The 22,774-nt window shown below is 45.2% G+C and overlaps 1 protein-coding gene and 1 long non-coding RNA gene across 2 annotated transcripts in view; one reads left to right on the top strand and one right to left on the bottom strand.

Annotated features, from left to right (window-relative positions):
- The window catches only part of CPNE2 (copine 2), an 80,720-nt gene that overhangs the window by 8,300 nt on the left and 49,646 nt on the right, over positions 1–22,774 (top strand). The window contains exon 2 of the mRNA XM_081017041.1: positions 19,114–19,310. Coding sequence (XP_080873167.1) covers positions 19,143–19,310 — 168 coding nt within the window. The 5' untranslated portion in view covers positions 19,114–19,142. The remainder of the gene's footprint in view (positions 1–19,113; positions 19,311–22,774) is intronic.
- Positions 8,225–22,218, bottom strand: LOC308483345. The gene is made up of 4 exons (XR_013989637.1): positions 21,090–22,218; positions 18,543–18,663; positions 11,896–12,060; positions 8,225–9,509 (listed from the first exon to the last, which is right to left on the bottom strand). It is a non-coding gene; the product is annotated as an uncharacterized lncRNA (long non-coding RNA).

Consider the following 22,774-nt stretch of genomic DNA (forward strand, 5'->3'; position numbering starts at 1 on the left):
TTCTTTAAATGTATGGTGTAAATGTGGCCTTGGATCATTTACTCTTCGTTTAGAGAACTTTGGTCTCTTTCATTCACTGAAAAGTGTAAGCAAACTGGAACTCACTTCCAGGGTGGCTGGTAGCATTAGCAGCACTTTAGTAGTCATTTTAAAATGATTATTTAAGGTTCAAGAAGAATTTTTATCAGAGTAGATGAGCCATGCCAGGACACTTTTTTCCTCCCCCCCCCCCCACTAATCTGAGCTGTTTGACAGGCCTGGCTGCGCATTTAAGCTCTGAGCAGGATTTATTTTAGTTGTATGTTAATATTTTAATACATTTTAAAATGCATTGGCATCTTTCTTGAGGTTCCAGGGATGGGAATAGCAATAAGTTTGATAAATCGTTCATGCATCCTCTTCATTTTGCGGTCCACCCCATTGGCTCATAGCAGATAACACGTTTGCTGCAAAACTCCATATTGCCTTGCTTAAACCCCCAGCTTGCTTTTTCCATGACCACCAGGAGTCAATATGAATTGTGGTCAAAGTTCGCTTTGTTTCTGGAAGAACCCTGTCCTTGTTCTAGGCATGCTTTGGAATAAGCCGGCAGAGTCCTGACCGTACCACCTGACACTGGACTGCACCACCTCAGAATGCGGATGAGCGGGGGAATCACATTTTTAAAGCACTATCTGTGAAAACCCCTCTCTGAATATCACCCCTGTGCCACAGGTCCAAAACAAAGACCTCCTTCCTAGTCTGCTAAAACAACAACAGCAACCTTCCAAACTCCTTGCAAATAAAAAAGTAGTGCAACAAAGGTCTGGGATGGATCCCCCCCCCTCCTATTTTACTTTTGGGGAATCATGGCTGATTTTTTGTTTTGTTTTAAGCATAGGGAATCTGTACTTCCCAGTCTGCAGTGGTAACATTCATTCTGTCGCTGCAAGACTCTCCCATCTGACTCTCCTGCCCCAAAGCCTTGCATGGCCTCTCCCCATCATCTGCATGTTGCTTGTGACAGGACCCTCTTGGGGACTGGATCTCCAAAAGAATGGGGACTCTGGGATCGTGCAGAGCCTGTATGTGTAGATTCCCCTTTTCACCTGTCTCACTGAATGTGAAGATCTCAGAGGTAGGGCTCGTAGAGACTGGGGGAGGCGGTTCTCTTATCCTCTCCATGCGCTGTATGTTCACAGGGAGTGGCCCAAGTAAACATCCTTCTAGAACTTGTGCTTCAATGAGTTTCCAGGTAATGCCTCCTGTATCCCCTTGTGGCCCCAGTTTGAAGCACCAGTTACAAGTATGGCCAGGAGTGGTCTCTTAATCTTCACTTGCATGAGCTGACATAATGATGTAGGCAATCTCTTAGACCTGCTGGGTCCAGGGTTTGTGTGTTGTGTGTGTTTGTTTGTGTATACACATACAATCTCTGTAATGCGTACATCAATAAGAGACTGGAGCCTGCTCTGGCTGGCCAGTGTCCTTTCCCCCCTTTCTCTGGTCCTATCTGCCACAAACTGCCTTGTGGACGGGAACATCGGAGGTTGACCCCTCTTCCAGGAGGTCTAGCTGCTTGATCTTCCCTTTCAGTGTATATCCATTGTATCTTATCAATGTTTTGGCATCAAGCCAACAAATGCAGAATGACTAAATATATGACACAGGTAAAGTATTTATTTTTATTTATTTTTTTGCACTTCATATATATGCACATATGAATGGTATCCCCATCTTTCCTCCAAGCAGCTTGTGGCAGCCGGGTCCCTCCCACTTCATTCTTTCCCCTCCCAACATCCCTGGGAGGTTGGTTAGGCTGTGACCAAAATCATCTAGTGAGCATCATGGCCAAGTATAAATTTGGAGCCAGGTCTCCCTGGTCCTCCTGCGGTGTTCTAGCCCATGGGGGTGGGGAGCTGGTGCTCATCAAATGCTATTGGGTTCCCAACTCCCATCAACCCCACAGCATGGCCAGTGAACTCAGGGATGGTGGGAGTTGTAGTCCTCCAGCAACACGCGGAGGGCTAGAGGTCCCTTTCCCCTATGCTAGTCCTGACCCCAGTCCTGGCTCTAAAGTAGACCTGGAGCTCTTTTGTCTTCAGTGCTGGCTCCAGGGGATCTTTGGCAGGGTGCCCTCAAAGGATTCCTTCCACCGCCATTGGTGCCAGCTGTTGCTTGTTAGGCAGAGCCAAGGAAGAAGCAGATGGTGAGCCTGCCCCTCTCTCTTGACACTCCTGCTGCTGTTTTCTTGCTCTTACCCTCTGGGCCAGAGGGAGCAGGTTGCAGTCTCGAAGGGGAGGAGGAGGAGCTGGTCCAGGGGGCTCAGGTCAATGGGCCCCTCTGCTGGGGTGTGGGGCCATTGACAGATGCCTGAGTATGCCAGTACTTGGCACCAGCACTGTTCACCTTGACCAAACAAGCATCAAATTCACTCTGGGCATCCGCCCTATGGCAGTGCCTTGTTGCAGTTTTGTGAAGTAGGCTTCTTAAGGCCTTTGCTGGGTTCCCTCCTTGCTTTAGATTGGGGCTGTTCTTAATTAGCTTCACTCATTAGCTTTGTTTGGCTTGCTGCCTTGCATAATGGCAAAAGGTGGAAAGGAGCAATGCAAGAAGCATCCCTGTAGAACAAGATTCCCATCCGCTCTCCAGTCACCTGCTGAGGATGGGATGAAAATCAAGGGAGATGCTTTTTTTAATGGATCCCTTTAAGAAACAACCCCAAGCTCTTCACTTTGGTCTGGCTTTCATGAGCTGGGCTCTCTTGTTCCTGTTCTCGGACCCTTTTGTACGGACCATGTGCATGTGGAGCAAGCTTGTTTTCTGCTGGGGAGGACCTGAACCAATGGCCTCCAATGACAAGACAGGAGATAACAACTAAAGGTTAGGAAGAACTTTCTGAGGCTAAGAGCTGTTCGTGGACTGGACTGCCTTGGAAGGTGGTGGAGTCTCCTTCATTTGAGGCTTTTAAGCAGGGGTTGCGTGGCCATCTGCCAGGGGTTCTCAAAGGCAGTGGTAGTGAAGGCTCTATCTTCCAAGAACTAGGGAGCTTCACAGGTATCTTTTGCTCAATAACTAAGTGTGACCCAGCAGCTCTTCACTGCTTGACTGGTGGTTGGGTCATGTTCAACAGCTGAGGGAGATGCTCCATGATTCCGATTCTGTGCCCTCTAGTAACACTTGAAGTGGCACTTGCAGCTCTTCTCACCTGCAGCTTGATCAATGACCTCTGGAGGTTACCTGCAGCTGCCGGTGAGATTGGCAAGTGGCATTAATTGTGGGAATCAGAGGTGTGAGGTCCTTCCTATAAAGATCACTGTGCCCCACTGGGTTTCTCCATTCCACCAGTATTCCACTATGCTCCCTGTATCAATGCCATCCTCTTGAGACAAAGCACTCCAGTTCACCATATTGTCTCAGAGGCTTCTAGCATTGGTGTATAAACACTTGTATATACTATCTCTCTCCAAGTGTCTTTGGCACTTGTGGCTTGACTTGTAGTGCTTTGGCCTCTCTCAATTGCTGTCCCGTGCGCCTGTAGCCAAAACGCCTAGTTCTCCTCCATCCCCATTTAATTTAATCATCTTCATTCATACCTGGGGGAGAGATTCATTCTGAACCTGATCCTCCTCAGCTCCTGATACTGAAGGAATCAGCCCTGCGCCCCTTCCTTCCTACCTCCCCTGCCTTGTGGAAATGTACAGCCAGTTTGAATGCATGCTGTGATGTCATTGCAGCTCCTTTACTCCACATTACTGGTTGTCGTTTGGAATTGGGGGTGGGAAGCACAAACTTTTGACACAATGATGTTATGTCTTGGGGAGTAGGCGGCAACCCTTTGATATTCATAAAAAACAACCAAGTGTCTTTTTACCCTTTAAAGATCAACAGATTTATTGTGGCATAACCTTTTCTGGGCTAGAGGCCACTTCCTCAGGCCCATGCCAGAACAAATCTACCGGGCTTTTTTGCTGCCACAAGACTGTGATTGCTACCCCTCTATAAATAGTTACCACTCTGCATGTAGCATCTCACCTTTGCCGAAGCGAATCATCTCTGCCTGACCTTTGCTAAAGGAAGCATCTCTTTGGAGGCGGATAAGTGTGCTCAATGCACCTCTCTCTGCTGAGAAGAGATTCACTTCTCTTGGGTGAGCAAGTTCTTTCTTCCCAACTGTGAATAAACTCTACAGCACAGGGATAGGAATTAGCAACAGAGCAGTCCACATGCGGCTGGCTTGTGTGAGCTGGCAGTGGAGCCAGGAAAACTCTTACTAGCTGTTGCTTCTCACTGCTGAAATCACATGTCTCCCTTGTGGTATATTAAATTGAGCAAGAGAATTTGCAAAAGTGCTTGTAAGCATGGCATGCGGGGGATGGGAAATGGTCAGAGGTTCTGGATGAGTTCAGACATAACAGGAAGCTGTCATTTCCTACAGGGTGTGCCTTAGGCTTATGTGTTTTATACCCTGGAAGGAGGTATAGATGGATACGTGCTTCATAACCTTCATCTATGGCCGTTCCTCATGTGCCCCATCCAACGGAGGTGTGGGTGTGGGTGGGTGTGTGATGTGAGAGTGAGGCCTTTTCAGTGGTAGCTCCCCATTTGCCAAATTCTCTCTCCAGACCTCTTGAAATTAACACAAGAAGAGCCTGCTGGATCAGGTCAGTGGCCCATCGAGTCCATTTCTCACAGGGGCCACCCAGATACTTCTGGGAAACCAGCAAGCAGGGTTTGTCCACAAGAGGACTCCCCTCTTGCGGCTTCCAGCAACTATTAATCAGAAGCATTCCTGCCTCTGTCTAGTTAGTACAGTGGTACCTCGGGTTAAGTACTTAATTCGTTCTGGAGGTCCGTTCTTAACCTGAAACTGTTCTTAACCTGAAGCACCACTTAAGCTAATGGGGCCTGCTGCTGCCACTGTGCCGCTGGAGCACGATTTCTGTTCTCATCCTGAAGCAAAGTTCTTAACCCGGGGTACTATTTCTGGGTTAGTGGAGTCTGTAACCTGAAGCGTATGTAACCCAAGATACCACTGTAGTCATTGACGGCCTTCTCCTCCGTGAATTTGTCTAATCCTGTTTTGAAGTTGTCTAGGTTGATGGCCATCACTGCCTCCTTTGGGAGCAAGTGCCATAGTTTTATCTCTGCACTGTGTAAATAAGTAGACTTTAATGGACCTAACTTAGCCATAATAAATTCATCAGGTCTACTCTGAGTAAAACATAGTTGAGAACACCCCCTCATTTTTAATTTGGAGGGTTGTCAGTGCCTTTTCTTGCACTCCTTGTTCAAGCTGGGTGAGCAGGACATGCTGTTCTAAAATATATTGTCAGATGAGTGTCTTAGTCTGATTTAAAGATAAAAAACCATGGGAAGGTAGGTGGGAGCCTTGAAGTTTTCACCAGCACCCAGTGAGCCGACCCACAGGTCACCTGGTTGCAGCCTCCCATACTATACTGAGGTGCCCTGTAATTATAGCAATTGTTTCTAAATTTGGTTCTACACATATATTAATCAGCCTATGCAAATTTTATACAAATCTCTGTCCTCATTTCTCCTTTTTTATTTTGTGTGCATGTGATTTTTTTTCTTTTTGGCCCTAAGATACAAAGTTTGACAGAGGTTTGTATATTAACCCAGGCAGCTGAATATAGCACAGTCCTAATTGTGTGACAGTGCCCAAGGCATCTCTGATCAGTAGCACAATTTCTTTCCCAAAGGTGATGCTCTTACTGACTTCAAAGGGAAAGTACTCTCCTGTGCATCCATGTACTTAAGGTATTGTCTATCAAAGTTGGTGAAGCTGTTTGTCACCTACAGCAGGGAAAACCCAACGTGGCTCTCCAGGGTCTCTCTATTTAGTGCTTGGCGAATTTCAAATGCTGCTGGAAAGTGTCCTGGAACTCTGACCTTGCCTCTTGCTTGTATGGGTGGTGGATAAAGACAGGCATGTGTGTGGAGGTAAAAGGAACATTTGTTGCTCCGCCCACCTTTCCTTCTAGCTCTGTCCCCTACTTGCCCATGGCCTTCGGAAAATTGCCCAGGTAGGAATGCAGTTCCTTGGGCTGGGGAAAGTTCATTTCCGCTGACCTGCAGAAATCCTTCTTCCAAGCCCTTCTCCAGCAGCTTGAAGTAGTGCAGCCCAAGGAACGCTTTCCATTTGACCCTGCCGGTAGTCATGCGAACTGGCCCCAAGTGCACTCATGTTGGGGTTCTGTTCCAAGGGTTCTCCGTCTACATGGAAATTGTTTCTATCCAAACCAGTAGAACAGCCTCACGGCTAGCAGGTAAGGGAGAGAGAAAGAACTCTCCTGTACTCCCAGGACCCATATGCTGAGCGGGCCTCGTTCCCCTACCCGCCCCCCCCCCACAAGCAAGGTAGGGAGCTTAAAATCTTGACACTGGAAAACCTTAAAAAGATCTGGCACAAAGAGAGTTTTTAAACTCTCTGTCGTTCTTCATTTAAGTGGTGCAGTTTCAACCGGCCAGCCTTCAACTGCGTAAGTTCGAGACCACGCAGGCTAAATGAGCATAAGATGCAATTGGACTGTAGTTGCAGGTAAATCTCAGCACCCCCTCCCTACATTGCTGCTGGATCCAGCTGAGCACATGACTTCTGGATATCCCCCCCCCAAAAAAATCTGTCTTTAACCCTACCCTACGGTGTATTATTAGTACAGTTGGAAACTCCGTGTTGCCCGCCCGCAAGTGGTGATTATCTACTAGAGCTCTGCAACTCAGCGTTTCCACTCAGTGAGACTCGCTTTTCTTTTAATTGCACCTTTTGAATTGTCCTGCGAGTCTCCTTCCTCTTATCTTTCAGCCAGGCTCCTTAGCTTTGTGTTAGCCAGGCCTGGTGTCTCTTGCACTCCACCGACTCTCTTTCCGTTTTGTCGGCATAAACTGACCGAAAGAATCCCCACGCTTGCAGACGCACGCAAGATCACGATGTGTTCCATCTTTAGCTTGCAGAAGTCTATTGAGATTGAAGGTGAGTACTTGGGAGTCCCTTTGATTCTCTGCTCTGTCTCCAGATCTGCCCCCCCCCCCCCAGCTCAGGCTTCTTTTTTTAAAAAAATCCCATCTCATATCTTCCACCCAGAGGCAGACACCAAGGACTCAGTTCTGATCCCTGGTTAAGTCTACAGGTTCATCTTTCTACAAAGCAGACACTGTGGAACTTCTTCTGTGAGTCTGCTGTGCAATTTGATGTTATTTTTTGTTGGTGCATCTGTGTTTTTATCACTGGTGAGGATGGTGTGGAAAATGCTTGGTATTTAAGCTGCTTTCGAAAACTGCTTTGGAGAACTGTGCACCTTCCCTTTGAAACAGCATTGCTAAAGCCAGGGCTGTCTTAAGCATATGCAGCGCCAGGGTGAAAAGATCCACCCGGCGCCCGCCCCCCAGGTTGCCCAGTCCCAGGCGTGCAGGAGGGCGGAGCCGGCTGGCCGGCCGCCTCAGCGTCTCGCTGGCTTGGTCGCCCCCAAACTCACGGCGCAGAGCCGTCCAAAGCAGAAGAGCCCACCGCGGTGCTCCGACTGATGGGCGGGCTCTTCCCCGGACTCAACTCTCGGATCCCGGACTCTTGGCCTGGTGCCCCTGAGAGCCCAACGCCCGGGTGTCCCGCACCCCTGGTGCCTATGGGTAAGGCGGCCCTGGCTAAAGTCCTGCTTGATGTCATTGTACATGACAAATCTTTGCTGGAAGATACAGTGGTACCTTGGTTTGCAACCGCTTTGGATTACAACCATTTTGGATTACAACCACATCAAACCCGGAACTGCGTGTCCCTTTTTTTGGATTACAACCCATTTTTGGGGGGAGGCCCCATTGGTGAAAGCACGCCTTGGGTTAAAACCTGTTTTGGTTTACAGCTGGACCTCCGGAATGGATTATGTTTGTAAAGCAAGGTACCACTGTAGTAGAGAATCCACTCTAATCAGTGACTGAAATCAATTCATTCTTGCTAGAGAATCTCCACTGGTAGGAACTTAACTCCTCTCATGTATATGAAGCTTCTTCACATGGAGTCTAACCTTTGGTTCCTCCAGAGTAGACCTTCCCTATCCAGGTGCCTCCAGATCTTTTAGACTGCAACTCCCATCATTCCCAGCTGGCAAAGCTGAGGCTGGTGGGAGTTTTGTAGCCAAAATATATGAAGGGTAGCAGGATGCTTTGCCACCTGACAACTTCAGTCCTTTTTGTCCCTCGCAGGGTTCTGTACGTAGTCGTGCTGTAAACCTAGAGTGGGGAACATGCATCCATCCATGTGTTTTTGGACTACAACTCCCATCATCCCTGACCATTGGCCATACTCATTGAGGCTGATAGGAGCTGCAGTCCATGAGTAAGCCACCTTTGTGTTAGGATTGTAGGCCCTTAAAACTGGGACATGTTTGGTGTTGGCCCCACACCTGGCAGGTGCTGCTGGGTAGGGTGAATATTGTTGGCCTGGACTATGGATGAGGGAGAAATTCAACTTAATATCCATTTAAAGATGAATTTAGCAAAGGTGTGTTTTCCAAAACAATAAAGCCGGGGTTGCTTTGGAAAGCTAAGTAAGCTGGGATAGCTCAGTCAGTAGCGGGTGAGACTCAGAGTCGTGGGCTTGAGCCCTACAATGGGTGAAAAATTCCTGCACTGCAGGGGTTAGGACTAAATGATCCTTGTAGTCCCTTCCAACTCTACGGTTTTGTGATTCTGCTATTCTGATTCTGTGGTAGAGTGCTGTAGTGTTTGAATCCTACTTGCTGGTTTCCTACAATTCTATGAGGACACTGTCATCCTTTGCAATTTGTGCTTATCTAAATTTGCAGTGCACTTCTATAACCAAAATGCATTATGTTAGGGGGAAAGTGTACATAAGAATTAATTTATTGGTGAAACTAAAATTTTATTAGGAACAACTACTTACAAAAATGTTTTCATTAGCCAATACAGCATACAAAAAAAACAACAATAAAATACAGAAGACTTTTCATTAAAATAATTTTAATAGCGAATTGTTGCAGATATGTGTACTGAATGTCAGCTTGGAAAAAGAAGAGTACCAAAATTGGCAAGGTCCTTACGTTTTTACAATAATTTTTATTAATTTTCAATTACAATCCAATAATAGCCTCATTATAACAATACCAAATTATAATACAATTGCTAATACCAATCATTCAAATACCGAATTATATAATTTACGTGGCCACCCGCTTGCTAGATTTGATAGTTTTTTTATTTCTGCATTCCAAAATCTTATTAATTTCAATTACATTCCGGTCAAAATAATAATCCCTTATACAACAACTGCAATATTAATAACTTCTATTTGTGTTGACACGTTAAATGATTTATAGAATTACAAGTGAGACACTCAGACTATATCCTTGTTCTTCCTGTGTGTGGCAATTATTCTGTCTGTGGTGTTTCTTCCTGTCCTTGTAAAATGCTTTGTCTATCTTTTCCTGGTTGTTGCTGTTCTCCATCATGCCTTGGGTGGAGCTGATATCCCAGGCAAGGTCCTTTCTTCCCTGATTCTACAAGTAACTCATAAGGAGGGATGGTAGTTCAGTAGGAGAGCAGGTGTTTGTATGCAGAAAGTCCCACTATCAATTGGCAGGATAGAAAAGTGGTTCCCAAACTTTTTCACACCCCTGCCTTCTTGATTCCACAAACTCATCCCCCTTCCTATAAAAAACGTTATTCACAGTAGCGGTTTGCACCACCCACTAAGGAAGATAATGGCACAATAAAATTCAAAAGAAGCAAAAATTAATTTCACAATGTTTATTCAAAATCCAATTAAAATTATTTCATTCATTCAGTCCAACAAAATTAATAAACTTGATCCAGTGAAAGCTAGCAAGCTTTTCAAAGTCTGCTAGTCATTTAGCAAGAACCTTAGATGCCATGTTTAGTAAATACACGTCACTGTTCAAGTAAATGCTTCATGCGATGTTTGGGCTTGAAGAAGTGATGCCAGTCTCCAAATGTCTGGCTTGAAGCCACTTAGCAGCAGTCTTAACTCACCACTTAGCATCCCCTAGGCAATCCCCCCTGCCGGTGGTGATCCTGCCCCCTTTGGGAATGGCAGGAATAGATCATCATCTTGAGACTCTGGAGAGCCTCTGCCAGGCAGTGTGTGGATCTGAGGTGTGAAAGGCCTGGGGGGATGTGTGTGGCTTTCCTGGCCTTTTCTATCCAGTCCTGAAGACCCACCCTGACCCAGACACCCTGCCTTGCCTCTTCCCAGCCCATGACCCTCTCACCAACCCTGCTATGCACTGTCTTTGAGGGTTTTTATTGGCTGTATTGTGTCCTCAGTCTCTGAACATGCTGTTATTTATTTATTGCATTTATATGCCACCTTTTTTCCTCCAAGGAGACCAAGGTGACGTACATGGTTCCTCTGCTCTCTCATTTTATCCTCACAACAACCCTGTAAAATAGGTTAGGCTGAGAGACAGTGACTGGCCCAAGTTCACCCAATGAGCTTCATGGCTGAGTGGGGATTTGAACCCTGACCTCTTCCAGGTCCTGGTCTGACAGACTAACCCCACTGGGATAGAGGGGTGTGTGTGTGTTGAAATTAGCCTACTGTACAAAGGTAAAATATTTATACTTTGCTCCCTGCATTTTTGCTTCTGGCCCTTCCCATCTCTAGCATGTGGCCCCCAGAAACTTCCCAAGGGACAAATGTGGCCCACCCATTTCTGGTGAAGGCACTGCTGGGTTTGATGGAGAAGATGGTCTGATTTTGCACTTCCTGTTTTCTCTGCGTACATCCAGAGAGCTATTTTTAAGTGTGCCTGGAGGACTTGCAGGCACCCAGCAAGACTTCCATAGCCGGCCTTCATGTGAAGCGTCACTGAATCAGTTGCTGCAGAGAATATACTCCAGATGGGGTTGGTTGCATTTCTCCATAGTACTCAAAAATAACACAAATGAAGTAAAAAAATAGCAGCACTGGGCTGCCTGTGGAGGGGGCTGTTTTTGTTCCTTGTGCAAAATGGTCTCACGCTAGCATGGCCCAGGGAGGCTTATTATTATAATTATTATTTTCTTATATATATGCCACCCCTCTGACTGGGTTGCCCCAGCCAGTCTGGGGGGTTCCCAACAGAATATTAAAACCACAATAAAGCATCAGACATTGAAAACTGACCTCTCTTTCTCTCTCTGCCCCCCGTCCACAAACAACAGAGCCCAAACTGCTTTTGAAACTTCATGGCTTTCCATGCCTGGCCCTGGAGAATGCTGCAAGGCTTAAAGCCTTAGTGGCCTTGCGCACCTCAGAGTTTGGCTCACTGTGCCTACAGAGAAAGGACATTAAATAAAGTAACAAAATGAGCTCATCTTTCTCCCATCAGAGCAGCGGGGTGGTTGGGGCCACGTGCGTGACTAATGGCAAGGGGCAAACCAGCAAGCTGCAAGTCTGTCATTAAAACCAGGTGCAAGTTGGAGAACCCGTCAAGCTGTGAATGGGGAAAACACTCTGCCTTGTTGTTAAAAAAAGATGATGAAGGAGCAGCAGCGCAGAAGCTTCCTGTGGCTTGCTCCTGGAAATCTGGGTGCCCCTGGAGCACCCTGGAGCAAACCCAGTGCAGATGGAGGCAGGAGCGAGTGGGGGTATTGGTGCAAAACCCACAGATCTGGTGGGCACTGGAGACCTTGCTGAAATGGATTCCAGTGGAAAAGTAACAAAAATAGCATGGAACAGTGTAGACGAAGAAAGAGAAAGGGATCTAGGAATCTGCACCCTACACATGAAAAAAATGACTTTGGGCCAGTCCAGTGGACATTCCTTTTCAGCCATATTTGGAGCTCGTCTCCCAGCTTGGGAGCAATCAGTGTTATAGTTCAGGCTGCATTGCTAGTTTCCTGCTGTGCTCATGGGGCTGTTGTGGAGTGAAACATGCCTACCTTATCACCCTCCTGGTGTAAGGGTGAACTGCTATGGATGTGCCTCCTCTGCAGCCAGTGTCTAAATGTCTGCAGTCTGTTCTTGATCCTGCAGGTACAGGTTGAACCATTCATTCATTTTATTTGTATGGCGCTTTTCCAGAAAAGAAATTGTGCTCCAAGCAGCTTAAAACAAAAGAACAGGAGTACATTGCAAACGAAAGCAATTTCATAATAACACAGCAAAACAACATAGCAACAGTTTCACAAAAACAGCAGGACAATAACATAGTAACTGTTTCATAATAAGATTTGCAAATTAATAGCAAATCTAATAGTACACAAAAAAACAGATCTCAGTGCTGTAAATGTAACAAGATTACATAAATAACATGCAGCATCCTCTAGCAAAAATAACAAGGAAGCTTCACGGTTTGACCGTAGCCCTAGGAACACCCCTCCCATGATGTTGCTCACAGTCCCTTTCCTGCAGCGGCTGCTTACAAGGCTTCCAAGAACAAGTGGTGGGGTAGTGTTTCAGGTGTACATCTTGCACATCCGATGCCTGATGCAAGAGCATAGGGCCTGAAGGTTTATCCTAGCTTGTGTGCTTTGCTTGATTTTAAAATGCCAAGATGTCAGTATCTGTTTTTACAGAAATGCTCAGAATGTGCAGGTGTGCCAATGGCATTATTTAGCTGTGATTCCTGCACAGCAGCTGGGTTGGGGTTCCTGCCAACTCTACAGTGCTATGATTCTAACTTAAACACAATTTTAAAGGCTTGTTGGTGCTGACCTTTAAAACCCTAAACTGCCTCGGTCCAGTATACCTGAAGGAGCGTCTCCACCCCCACTGAGGTCCAGTGCTGAGGGCCTTCTGGCGGTTCCTTCGCTGCGAGAAGCCAAGTTACAGGGAACCAGGCAGAGGGCCTTCTCGGTAGTGGCACCCACCCTGTGGAACGCCCTCCCACCAGATGTCAAAGAGAAAAACAACTACCAGACTTTTAGAAGACATCTGAAGGCAGCCCTGTTTAGGGAGGCTTTTAATGTTTAATAGATTATTGTATTTTAATATTCTGTTGAAAGCCGCCCAAAGTGGCTGGAGAAACCCAGCCAAATGGGTGGGGTATAAATAATAAATTATTGTTGTTGTTGTTGTTTTCCCTCTGCCAGGCTTAGGCCATCTCAGCCAGCAGTAGCCCCACTCCTGAGCGGAGTTTGGATCTGGCGTAACTTTACACAGGTTTAATTTACTTCAGTTTCTTCCTTCCCCAGTGGATGGGCCTTTGAACCTAACTTTCATTTTCTTCCCTCCTAGTCTAGCCCTTCAGAGCTAAGGCCAGTGCCAACACAGCCGTTGCAAATTTGGTGTTGGTGTGGAAAAATGATGTAAATAGAACAAGCCTGCTTATTTTAAGGCTTTGGTTGCATGAAAAGTGTATTTAAAAAAATAATAATGGTAGGTGGAAACACTTCATTCTAGTCGGGACTTATTCTCTCTCTCTTTTTTAAAGGTTTTTTAACAGGCCTGTAAAAACAGAGTTCTGAAGGTTTATCTAAATTGGAGGGAAATGGATGATTAATAACCCTGAAGTCTATGACTTCAGGACTTTCCCCCTTCCTGTAGACTTCCCTATATAGCTAGTTTTTGTTTGCTCCAAGTCACACTCTTTACAAACCAAAACACCTTGCAGCATGGAAAAACGTGAGGCTGGACTCTAAGGCTGCCTATGCCCTAGATCTTTAAGTGCATTCTCCACACGCACACCTCACTGATTTTGCATTATAACAATTCAAAACATGTATGCAGTGCAACAAATAAACATTAGTTAACATGAAATAACCATAATGTCTGCTTATATACAGTGGTACCTCAGGTTACAGGCACTTCAGGTTACAGACTCCGTTAACCCAGAAAGAGTACCTCGGGTTAAGAACTTTGCTTCAGGATGAGAACAGAAATCATGAAGTGGCAGCGGGAGGCCCCATTAGCTAAAGTGGTACCTCAGGGTAAGAACAGTTTCAGGTTAAGAATGGACCTCCAGAGCGAATTAAGTTTTTAACCCGAGGTACCATTGTATACACATTTAAAGTACCTTCTTTCCCTCAAATAATTCTAGGCACTATAATAATAAATTTATTATTTATACCCCACCCGTCAGGTTGGGTTTCCCCATCCACTCTGGGCGGCTTCCAACCGAGTATTAAAAACACAATACAGCATCAAACATTAAAAACTTCCCTAAACAGGGCTGCCTTCAGATGTCTTTTAAAAGTAAGTTTACTATAGTTTACTTCTCACAGAGTTACAATTCACAGCAGCCCTTCACAAACTACAGTGCCCAGAATTCTTTGAGGGAAAGAATGTGCTTTAAAGGTATAGCATGTGCACAGCTTAAGGCTCAAGATATTAAGCCTTGGGTATTGGTATAATAGGGCCTGAGGCCTATGTTGTGATAGATTTCCATTCCCCTCCCTCCAACCTCTCCCTCTCTCCTCCTTGGGCACTCACATTTAGCCTAAGTGTTCTGCATAGCTCTCAGCCTCCTGGGTGGCTTTCTGCTTAATGCTTGTTTACTAGTATAGAAACCATAGCATCATTAAAATGATGTCCATTACTCTAACAGAGCTGTAGTTATACTAATGTGGAAACACCCAATTCATGCAAGCAGCTAAGACGAAGAATCGGCCTACCAAAACACAGGCATTAAAATAAAACATCCGCCATCAAAAAATACCACAGAGCAATCCCACTAAAACATTAAAATATAAACACCCAAAGTTAAAATGTAATCGTAAACGTAACTGGAAACCGTCATGTAACAGGAAATATAAAAACTTACAAATGTGCACGTTTATAAAATAATATTGAAGGATAATGAAGCACTGGGTGAATAGATAATGGTGTTTATTTAATTAGTGTCATCATCACCATTTAATTTCTAGCGTTTTATTATTTTTATATAATATGAATTGCTTCCTGTGAAACATCTCAAAGGAGTTTAACAAAAATAAATAAAACAATTTCAGATATTAAAAATCATATATAAAAACAATTACAACAATTTCACATATAAAAACAGTTTCAAATCCAATACAGATACAAGTGAGGATAAAAAAAATCTCCCCTCAAAAGGCTTGTTGAAAAAGGAAGGTATTGAATAGGTGCTGAAAAGACAACAGAGATAGTACTTGTTTCATGTATATTAGTATTTATGTAGTCAGTTTCAAAGTACTTAACACACATGATCTTAAACTACAGTCCTAAATACTTACTGAAGCATAAGCTCCACTCTGTGCAGTAAGACACACTTCAGAGCAAACATGCATATGATTGTGCTATGAATCTTTATGACGGTTCTGCAAGGTAGGATAGTATTAACTCCATGTTGCAGTTGGGAATAAAGTTGACTGTTCTTAGACCTCCTGGAAAGGAATCTGTGGCTAGGGCAACATTTGGATCATAGATTTTTGCTTACTCCTCCTAGTTTGCCCAAAACCCTTTTGAAATTGTGGTTCGGTTTCATGACGGGGATGAACATGAGGTATGGATGCTTTCCTACAGAAACGAAGTACAGTGGTACCTTGGGTTACAGACGCTTCAGGTTACAGATTCCGCTAACCCAGAAATAGTACCTCAGATTAAGAACTTTGCTTCAGGATAAGAACAGAAATTGTGCTCTGGTGGCGCAGCAGCAGTGGGAGGCCGCATTAGCTAAAGTGGTACCTCAGGTTAAGAACAGTTTCGGGTTAAGAATGGACCTCCAGAATGAATGTAAATCCGAGGTACCACTTTATGTCTTTTTTTTTGTCTTTCAGAACTATTGTTTTTCTTAACACGCAGTTTCATTTCAGTGCAATTGACTACCCCTTAATCTATAACTAAGCCAACAAAGATTTTTTTAACAACCTGACCCTTATTTAAACAACTACAATTACTGCCGGAGCATGACACACGAGGGGCTGCAAGATTTCTCCCGCCTGTCCTTCAGAGAAATTCAAAAGACTACAGTGTTACCTCTGGTTACATACTTAATTCGTTCTGGAGGTCCGTTCTTAACCTGAAACTGTTCTTAACCTGAAGCACCACTTTAGCTAATGGGGCCTCCTCCTGCTGCTACGCCGCCGCTACACGATTTCTGTTCTCATCCTGAAGCAAAGTTCTTAACCCGAGGTACTATTTCTGGGTTAGCAGAGTCTGTAACCTGAAGTGTATGTAACCTGAAGCATATGTAACCCGAGGTAACAATGTAGCTGTTTTTGCTGCAGCGAATGGAGTAACAAAGCTACCTGATAAGTAATTTGCTCTAAAAGCCCCTGTTTTGCACTGGCTTCCAAAGCAGGGCATGTTAGCAAATGAATCACTATTTCCCATTCCCCAATAATAATAATAAAGAATATTTAGTGAAATGCTTAGGTTGATTGGTGCAGCTGATTGTATTTGCAGCTGCAACTCAAAGAGAAAGTTTATTTGGAAGGGGGTGCGTGTTTGTGTGCAGCGACAGTTTTCATCTGTGTACACAGGCCTTGATGCATGTTCAATAAAGTCAGGATGCATCTACCACCTGATACGTGCTTGTGCACCCACACACTCTTAATTCCTAGTAGTAGTAGTAATAATAATAAATTTATTATTTATACCCCACCCATCTGGCTAGGTTTCCCCAGCCACTCTGGGCGGCTTCCAACAAAATATTAAAAATACATTAAAACATCAGTCATTAAAAGCTTCCCTAAACAGGGCTGCCTTCAGATGTCTTCTAAAAGTCAGATATTTATTTCCTTGACACCTGAAGGGAGGGTGTTCCATACACCCTCCCTTCAGGTGTCAAGGGGATTAAGAATTACACAACTTTTGGAAGACATCTGGAGGCAGCCCTGTATCTGGAGGTTTTTAATGCTTGATGTTTTTATTATGTTTTTAGATATGCTGTAAGCTGCCCAGAGTGGCTGGGAAAACCTAGCCAGATGGGCAGGGAATAACAACAACAACAACAACAAGAACAATTTTCCCTCCCAACTTTTCACCTCAAAGTTTGAAATCAGGGCAAAATGGAGACTGCAGGAAATAGGAACTGCATAGGAATGTAGGCATGAGAGGCAGGATCTCTGCAAGCAGCTGTAAGTTTGTGAAATAAAGACTCTGAAGTTTAACACACCCTAATACATGGTGTCCTCCAGATGTTTTGGACTAACAGCTTCCATCCACTCCAACCAGCATGGCTTTTTTTGGGGTGGGGGGAGACTCCTTAGAGAGATTCTGTTTCTGTAGCTGGTATCATTGATTCTCTCTGCATCTGCAAGCAACTTGGAGTAGAGGGGCCCCTGAGCATGTGCAGAGCTCTTCCCAGCCAGCTGCTATGCCTCTGTATTCAGGAGCAGTGACTGTAGAGCAAGCTGTCTTTCTGCAGATTGAGTCCTCCCTCCTAACCTGGCTGATGTTGTTCTGCCTCTCTTACGGACATGGCTGGCCTGCCACCTTCTGCCCAGGACTTGAAACTGTCAGGAAGATGTGACATCTCTGTTGGTGGAGAAATTGAGATGCAGCTGAAAGGGCCTGGGGCTGGAGGAGCTTGGAGAGATGGCTGACCCTGAACAGGATGAAGAGCACAGCTGTCAGCAGCTGCCCACAGGAAGAGACAGCAGAGCCGTCATCCATGGGCAATCATGCCTTTTGTGAATTAAAAAAGAGAGGGCTGTGAATCAGGTTTTAATGCTCTCCCATAGGGAAGCAGATGTGGTCCAGCGAAGCGGGCAGAGGATGCTGAAGGTTTTGAGCTGGAGGGAGTGGCAGTTCCAAGGATGTTCACCTGGGTGGCCCTTGTTTCAGAAACGGAGATGTTGAAAGCAGCGTGTCAGTTGGGGTTGGTCACTTGTTTGTCCAGATAGCTGCACAGCCAGGGCGGGAAAGTCTGTTCAGTCCAGGGATTAGGAACCTTCTGGGCACAAGAAGGAGCCAAGGATGGGACTTAACCTTTGTACAGCTGGCTGCATTGCAAATGTGCAAAAGCCAATTGTATCTACACACATTTATCTCCACTGCATTATAGAATTGTAGAGTTGGAAGGAACCCAAAGGGTCATGTAGCCCATTGTGTGTGTGTGTGTGTGTGTGTGTGTGTGTGTACAAGAGGCATTATCACAGTTCAGGGGCATGTTCCAGTTAGAACAAAGCATTCAAGGAAGGTGTGGAGCCATTGATGGGGTGCCTTGGGGAAGGTTCTGAGAGCCAGATAGAGATGCTTAGAGGGCCACATTTGTCCTCCTGTGTCATTGTGAGAGTCACACCCATCGTTCTGGCCACTTTTGCCTCTGGCCACAGCCACTGTTTCTCTCTAACCTCACCTGCCAGTGGCATGTGGCCCCTGGAAGACTCTGCATCTGTCATATAGATTCCATCACGCAGACAGAAAAATGGCAATAGAGCAAGCCAATAAAAATATTCAAAATAATATAGAAGCAATAAGAGAAGCAGTGAAATAGGGAATTAAGAGCAATGTGTGAATTAAGAGCAATACGAAAAGGAGTGAAATAGCAGCAAAACATATTAGCAATAAATAGCAACATCTAACTTGGCACCATATCATTGTACTGAATGAAATAACTCATCGCTAGATCAATGAACAGCAGTGAAATATACTTGCCAAGGGAAACCAATTTGGAGCAAACCTGTCTTAAATGTTTGTTTGAAGGGACTTATGGTCCTCACTTGAAATTGAGTTCCGTCAATGTGCATCTTGACACATCACCACATTTTGTTTTATATTTTATTACACTTTATGTTGAATTTCTGAAATTATAAAAAAAACAAAACTTCAGTATCATTCTCACAATGACCCAAATTGGGGACACAATGAAGATGCTAAGCATAAGCGATATTAATTTGAGCTTTCAGCGGTAAGGAAAATAAAGCAAAGACCCAAAACTACACCTCTGTTAGTTTGATGGAAGAATAAAGTTGTAACAAGTTGCAGTCTTAACCATAAACACAACAAAGTTAAAACTAAAAGCAATGGGGAGGGCAGCTGAAGCTGAGAAGAGGGAATCTGCAAGGGAGTGAGTACACAGGATTAATATGACATTTGAACTCAGAACTTGGCTCACGTGTTTGGCCACTATGTTACATGGGTGGTCAAAGCACCAGCAAGGCTCCTCTCTCCTTGTAGCAAATGCCTTTTTTATGGGGAATTTATGAGTTTCATCCCTCCCCTTGTACTAATAAACGTCTCTACCCTTGCAGATTGTCGGGAATTGTTGCTGCCTGAGCTGATGGCGTACACAACCAGCTCCAGCCCTTCCGTGCCAGTGGGGCCCCAGTACTGCGTTTGCAAAGTCGAACTGTCTGTGTGTGGCCAAAATCTTCTGGACAGAGATGTCACCTCTAAATCTGACCCCTTCTGTGTCTTATTTATGGAAGTCAATGGCAAGTGGACAGAGGTAAGGCCCAAAATGTTGCCCTGTGTCAGGAATGGCCATCCTCCATTGGCCAGTGGGTGCGAGTTACAAAATGGCTGCCACAGGAGCATGGCATAACACAAAATGGTGGTTGTAGCAGAGTGGTATAATGGATTCAGTGTTGGAGAGGCTGAGACAGATGATCAGTTAACAAGAATTTTGTCATGGACTGGTTGGATGCAGAAGAGTGATGGGAGGCACCGGCTGTGGAACCCCCAAGGGAAGAAGGCTCAGAGCCAGGGGATTGGTGGTGGGACGACACCGAGTGGTTGGAGAGAGAAGAGGGAGCAGACGGGGAGGAGGTGGTGTCAGAAGCTGAGGAGGCAAGAGGGTTTAGTTAGCAGGAAGAGTCTGTGGCAGAGAGAGGTCCAGAATCAGCGGCAGAAAAGGAGGCTGGAGAGGAGAGGGGCCAAGAGGCAATATGCTCCTGGCGATGATAAGAATATTAAAGTTCATTTAGATAGAGAACCAGATTTGACACACATTCAAGCATTTACAAACCTAATCCTGGGTAAGAATTCAAGAGGGTGAGGGCTGGCCAGCTACAGGCATGCTTGGAGGATACGGATTCTCTATTTAAATACTAATTTAGGTTTTCACATAATACATCTTAGGAACACGATATATTACAGTTCTTATTTTTCTGTGACTTCCCATTTCACTCAATAATATCGCCACTCTCTGAACTGCCCATTTGTGAGGATGTGGATTCTCTCTATCCATCACAATCTGGCTTGAGGTCTGGGTACTGCTCTGAGGCTGCCTAGGTTGCCCTGAAGGACGCCCTTTGTTGGGGAAGAAGCAGAGGGAGTGGAGCACCGTTGAATCTCTCCACCATTCAAGCAGCGTTACGAGTTATAATCCAATATTTGTAAGCTGACCCATTGGCTTTTTTGTGTGATTCCCCCACCCTGGAAATAGTTGATTCTTGCAGTCCTGGGTGCGGTGGAAGGTGGTGGACTCTCCTTCATTGGAGGTTTTTAAGCAGAGGTTGGATGGCCAGGGATTCGCTAGCTGTGATTCCTGCATTGCAGGGGGTTGGTCTAGATGACTCTTTGGGTCCCTTCCAACTCCACAATTCTATGATTCTATGAAAGTTTGTGAATCTGTGGCCCAGGAATCAGTTATTCTCTGGGCAGAAACCTCAATGGCTTCCTGCTTGCTTTGGTCATGCATTTCTGTTATCTCCTCTTTGCAGACCTCTGTTTTGATTAAATCTGCTGGCAAATTGTTCCCTTTCATAGACTTCTTAAAACGTTGTTATAGCTTTATCAGGAAGTCCAAAGAGCAAGCAGTTAACCCAAGGAGCAACGGTCAGCAATCACTCTGCAGGGATTCCTTGTTGTCTGTTCAGCTTACTGGCAGTAGATTGTCCGCCACCCTCTTCTTGACTGGTGCCAACTTCCCACAAGCTCCTCCAAAAGGAGGAGACTGCGGGCAGACTGGCCAACAAGCCTGCATATGAACCCTGCTGCCTCCATCTCCATCCCTGGACAACCACTAGGTTCTAACCAGTGTCAGTTCTCCTCAGAGCAGACCCATGGGAAATAATCATTCCAATCAGCCTACTTTGAGTATTTCTTGGATACAACCCATTGTCCAGAGTCTAAAACCACCCAACTGCCCCACTGTTAAGCAAGGTTTTCTATAGCAGTTGTTCACTATCCAAACAGATACTACTGTTGGCTTTCTTTGACAAGAAAACCGCATGCCGTGTGAAATGGAGTACGGACACACACACACACACACACACACACTGACTTGAAAGATGGTTCCTCTCTTCTGCGCTAATATATTCAGAGAGAAGACACGTCGTACTGCCCAGCAGCTGGGATTTGCATGCTCTTGGGTTTATTTTGTGAATAACATTTTTTGCCCATAAGGAAGAATCAGCCCTGGTTTCTCAAAGCGGACGACGTTGTTGCTTTGGATGATATGGGGGGGGGTAACAACTCTGTTGTGATGAGAGGCAGATGGACACAGGAAAACAGCTGTGTTGTAGAACTGCCCAAGGAAGGAAGTGGAAGCTTGTTTACACAGCTTTGTTTACATGGTCAGAAGCTGCCAGAAGGTTCTGCTCTTTCCCCTTGTAGTCTGCACTGGAGTCATTTACTCTGCAATCACTTCTTCTGCCACAATGGTATCTGACCTTTGGATGAAACAGTGTGGTAGGGCAAAAGCAAATCCACTGTGATGTTCGTGTGTATGCATTTACATGCATGCAAAACCAGATTGATCCACCCCTATGGAAGGGAACATAACTTATTTTGGCTGTGTACACATCATACATTTAAAGTACATGCCCCCCCCAAGAATAATGGGAACTGTAGTTTGCTAAGGGTGCTGGGAATTGTAGCTCTGTGAAAGGCTAAACTACAGTTCCCAGGATTTTATTTTGGGGTGGGTCGGGGAGGGGTGTTGTGTACTTTGCATATATGGTGTTTTATGCAGCATGTTGAAGCGGTGAACTCTGAAGAATGGCAACTCTGCCGACCTAGTCTGAGCAAATTTTGAGAAGGCAAAAGGGGGAGATAGTGAATTTACTAAGAACCAGAAAATACAGTGCCTGTCTGGTGAAGGAGCGGGTAGCAACTCCTTAACTGATGTCAGTTTGCTATGTTCATGCTTGATACAACCAAGCGGATTGTCTGGAGTTGAAGGGGGAGCCAAATACAGTATATTTGTGGTTCCATGTTTATCTTCAGCTGCAGGGGACAGCGTGGTACAATTTCATGGTGAAGACTTTAGGTGCAGAAGTTTCCAGGTTCAGTCTGCAACATCTCCAGGTGGGCTGGAAAAAGACCCTGGAGAGCCATTCCTGCCAATCACTGTAGACAATACTGAGCTAGCTGGAGCAGTGATTTGACTTGGTATAAAGCAGCTTCCTATGTTATTATGTTCTTCCAATGAACAGTATTGTGAGGTTCAGACTGCAGGGCAGGGGGGAAAGCAGATGGGAGTAAGAGAAGTGTTGGGGCAACTGATTTTGGAGCTAAGGAAACAGGGATGGCAAACCATGCTTAGTAACATAGGCAGTTTCAGGGCTGGGACTGACGGGAGTTGTAGTTCAAAACATCTGGAGGGGACCAGGCTGGTGAAGGTTGGTGTAATAGGAAGTTTGTTCCTGAATGAAAAAGATTCCCTTTCCTCCTTTTTGTATTGTAAAGTTCCATTTTTCACTGCCCTGTTGCTCCGAGCTCCTTCTCTGTTCAGGGTTTTCATCAGAACTGAAGTGTATGTGTTTCTTTCTCTCCCTCCCTCTCTCTCTGTAATGCCAAGTTTTCAGATGTGTGGTTTTTATTTCTCCTGGGTTATTTTTGGACTATTGCTTCAGAAAAACATGCGGTGCGGAATGTGAGAGAGAGGAGTCTTCAATGGGCAGTCTGTGAGACGCAGGCTGTTTCTTGCTGCTCTGATTCTGAAGGGAGGTCAGAGGATTGTCTGAG

This window comes from Podarcis pityusensis (genome assembly GCF_964106645.2).
Source record: "Podarcis pityusensis genome assembly, chromosome: 8".
Taxonomy (NCBI): Eukaryota; Metazoa; Chordata; class Lepidosauria; order Squamata; family Lacertidae; genus Podarcis; species Podarcis pityusensis.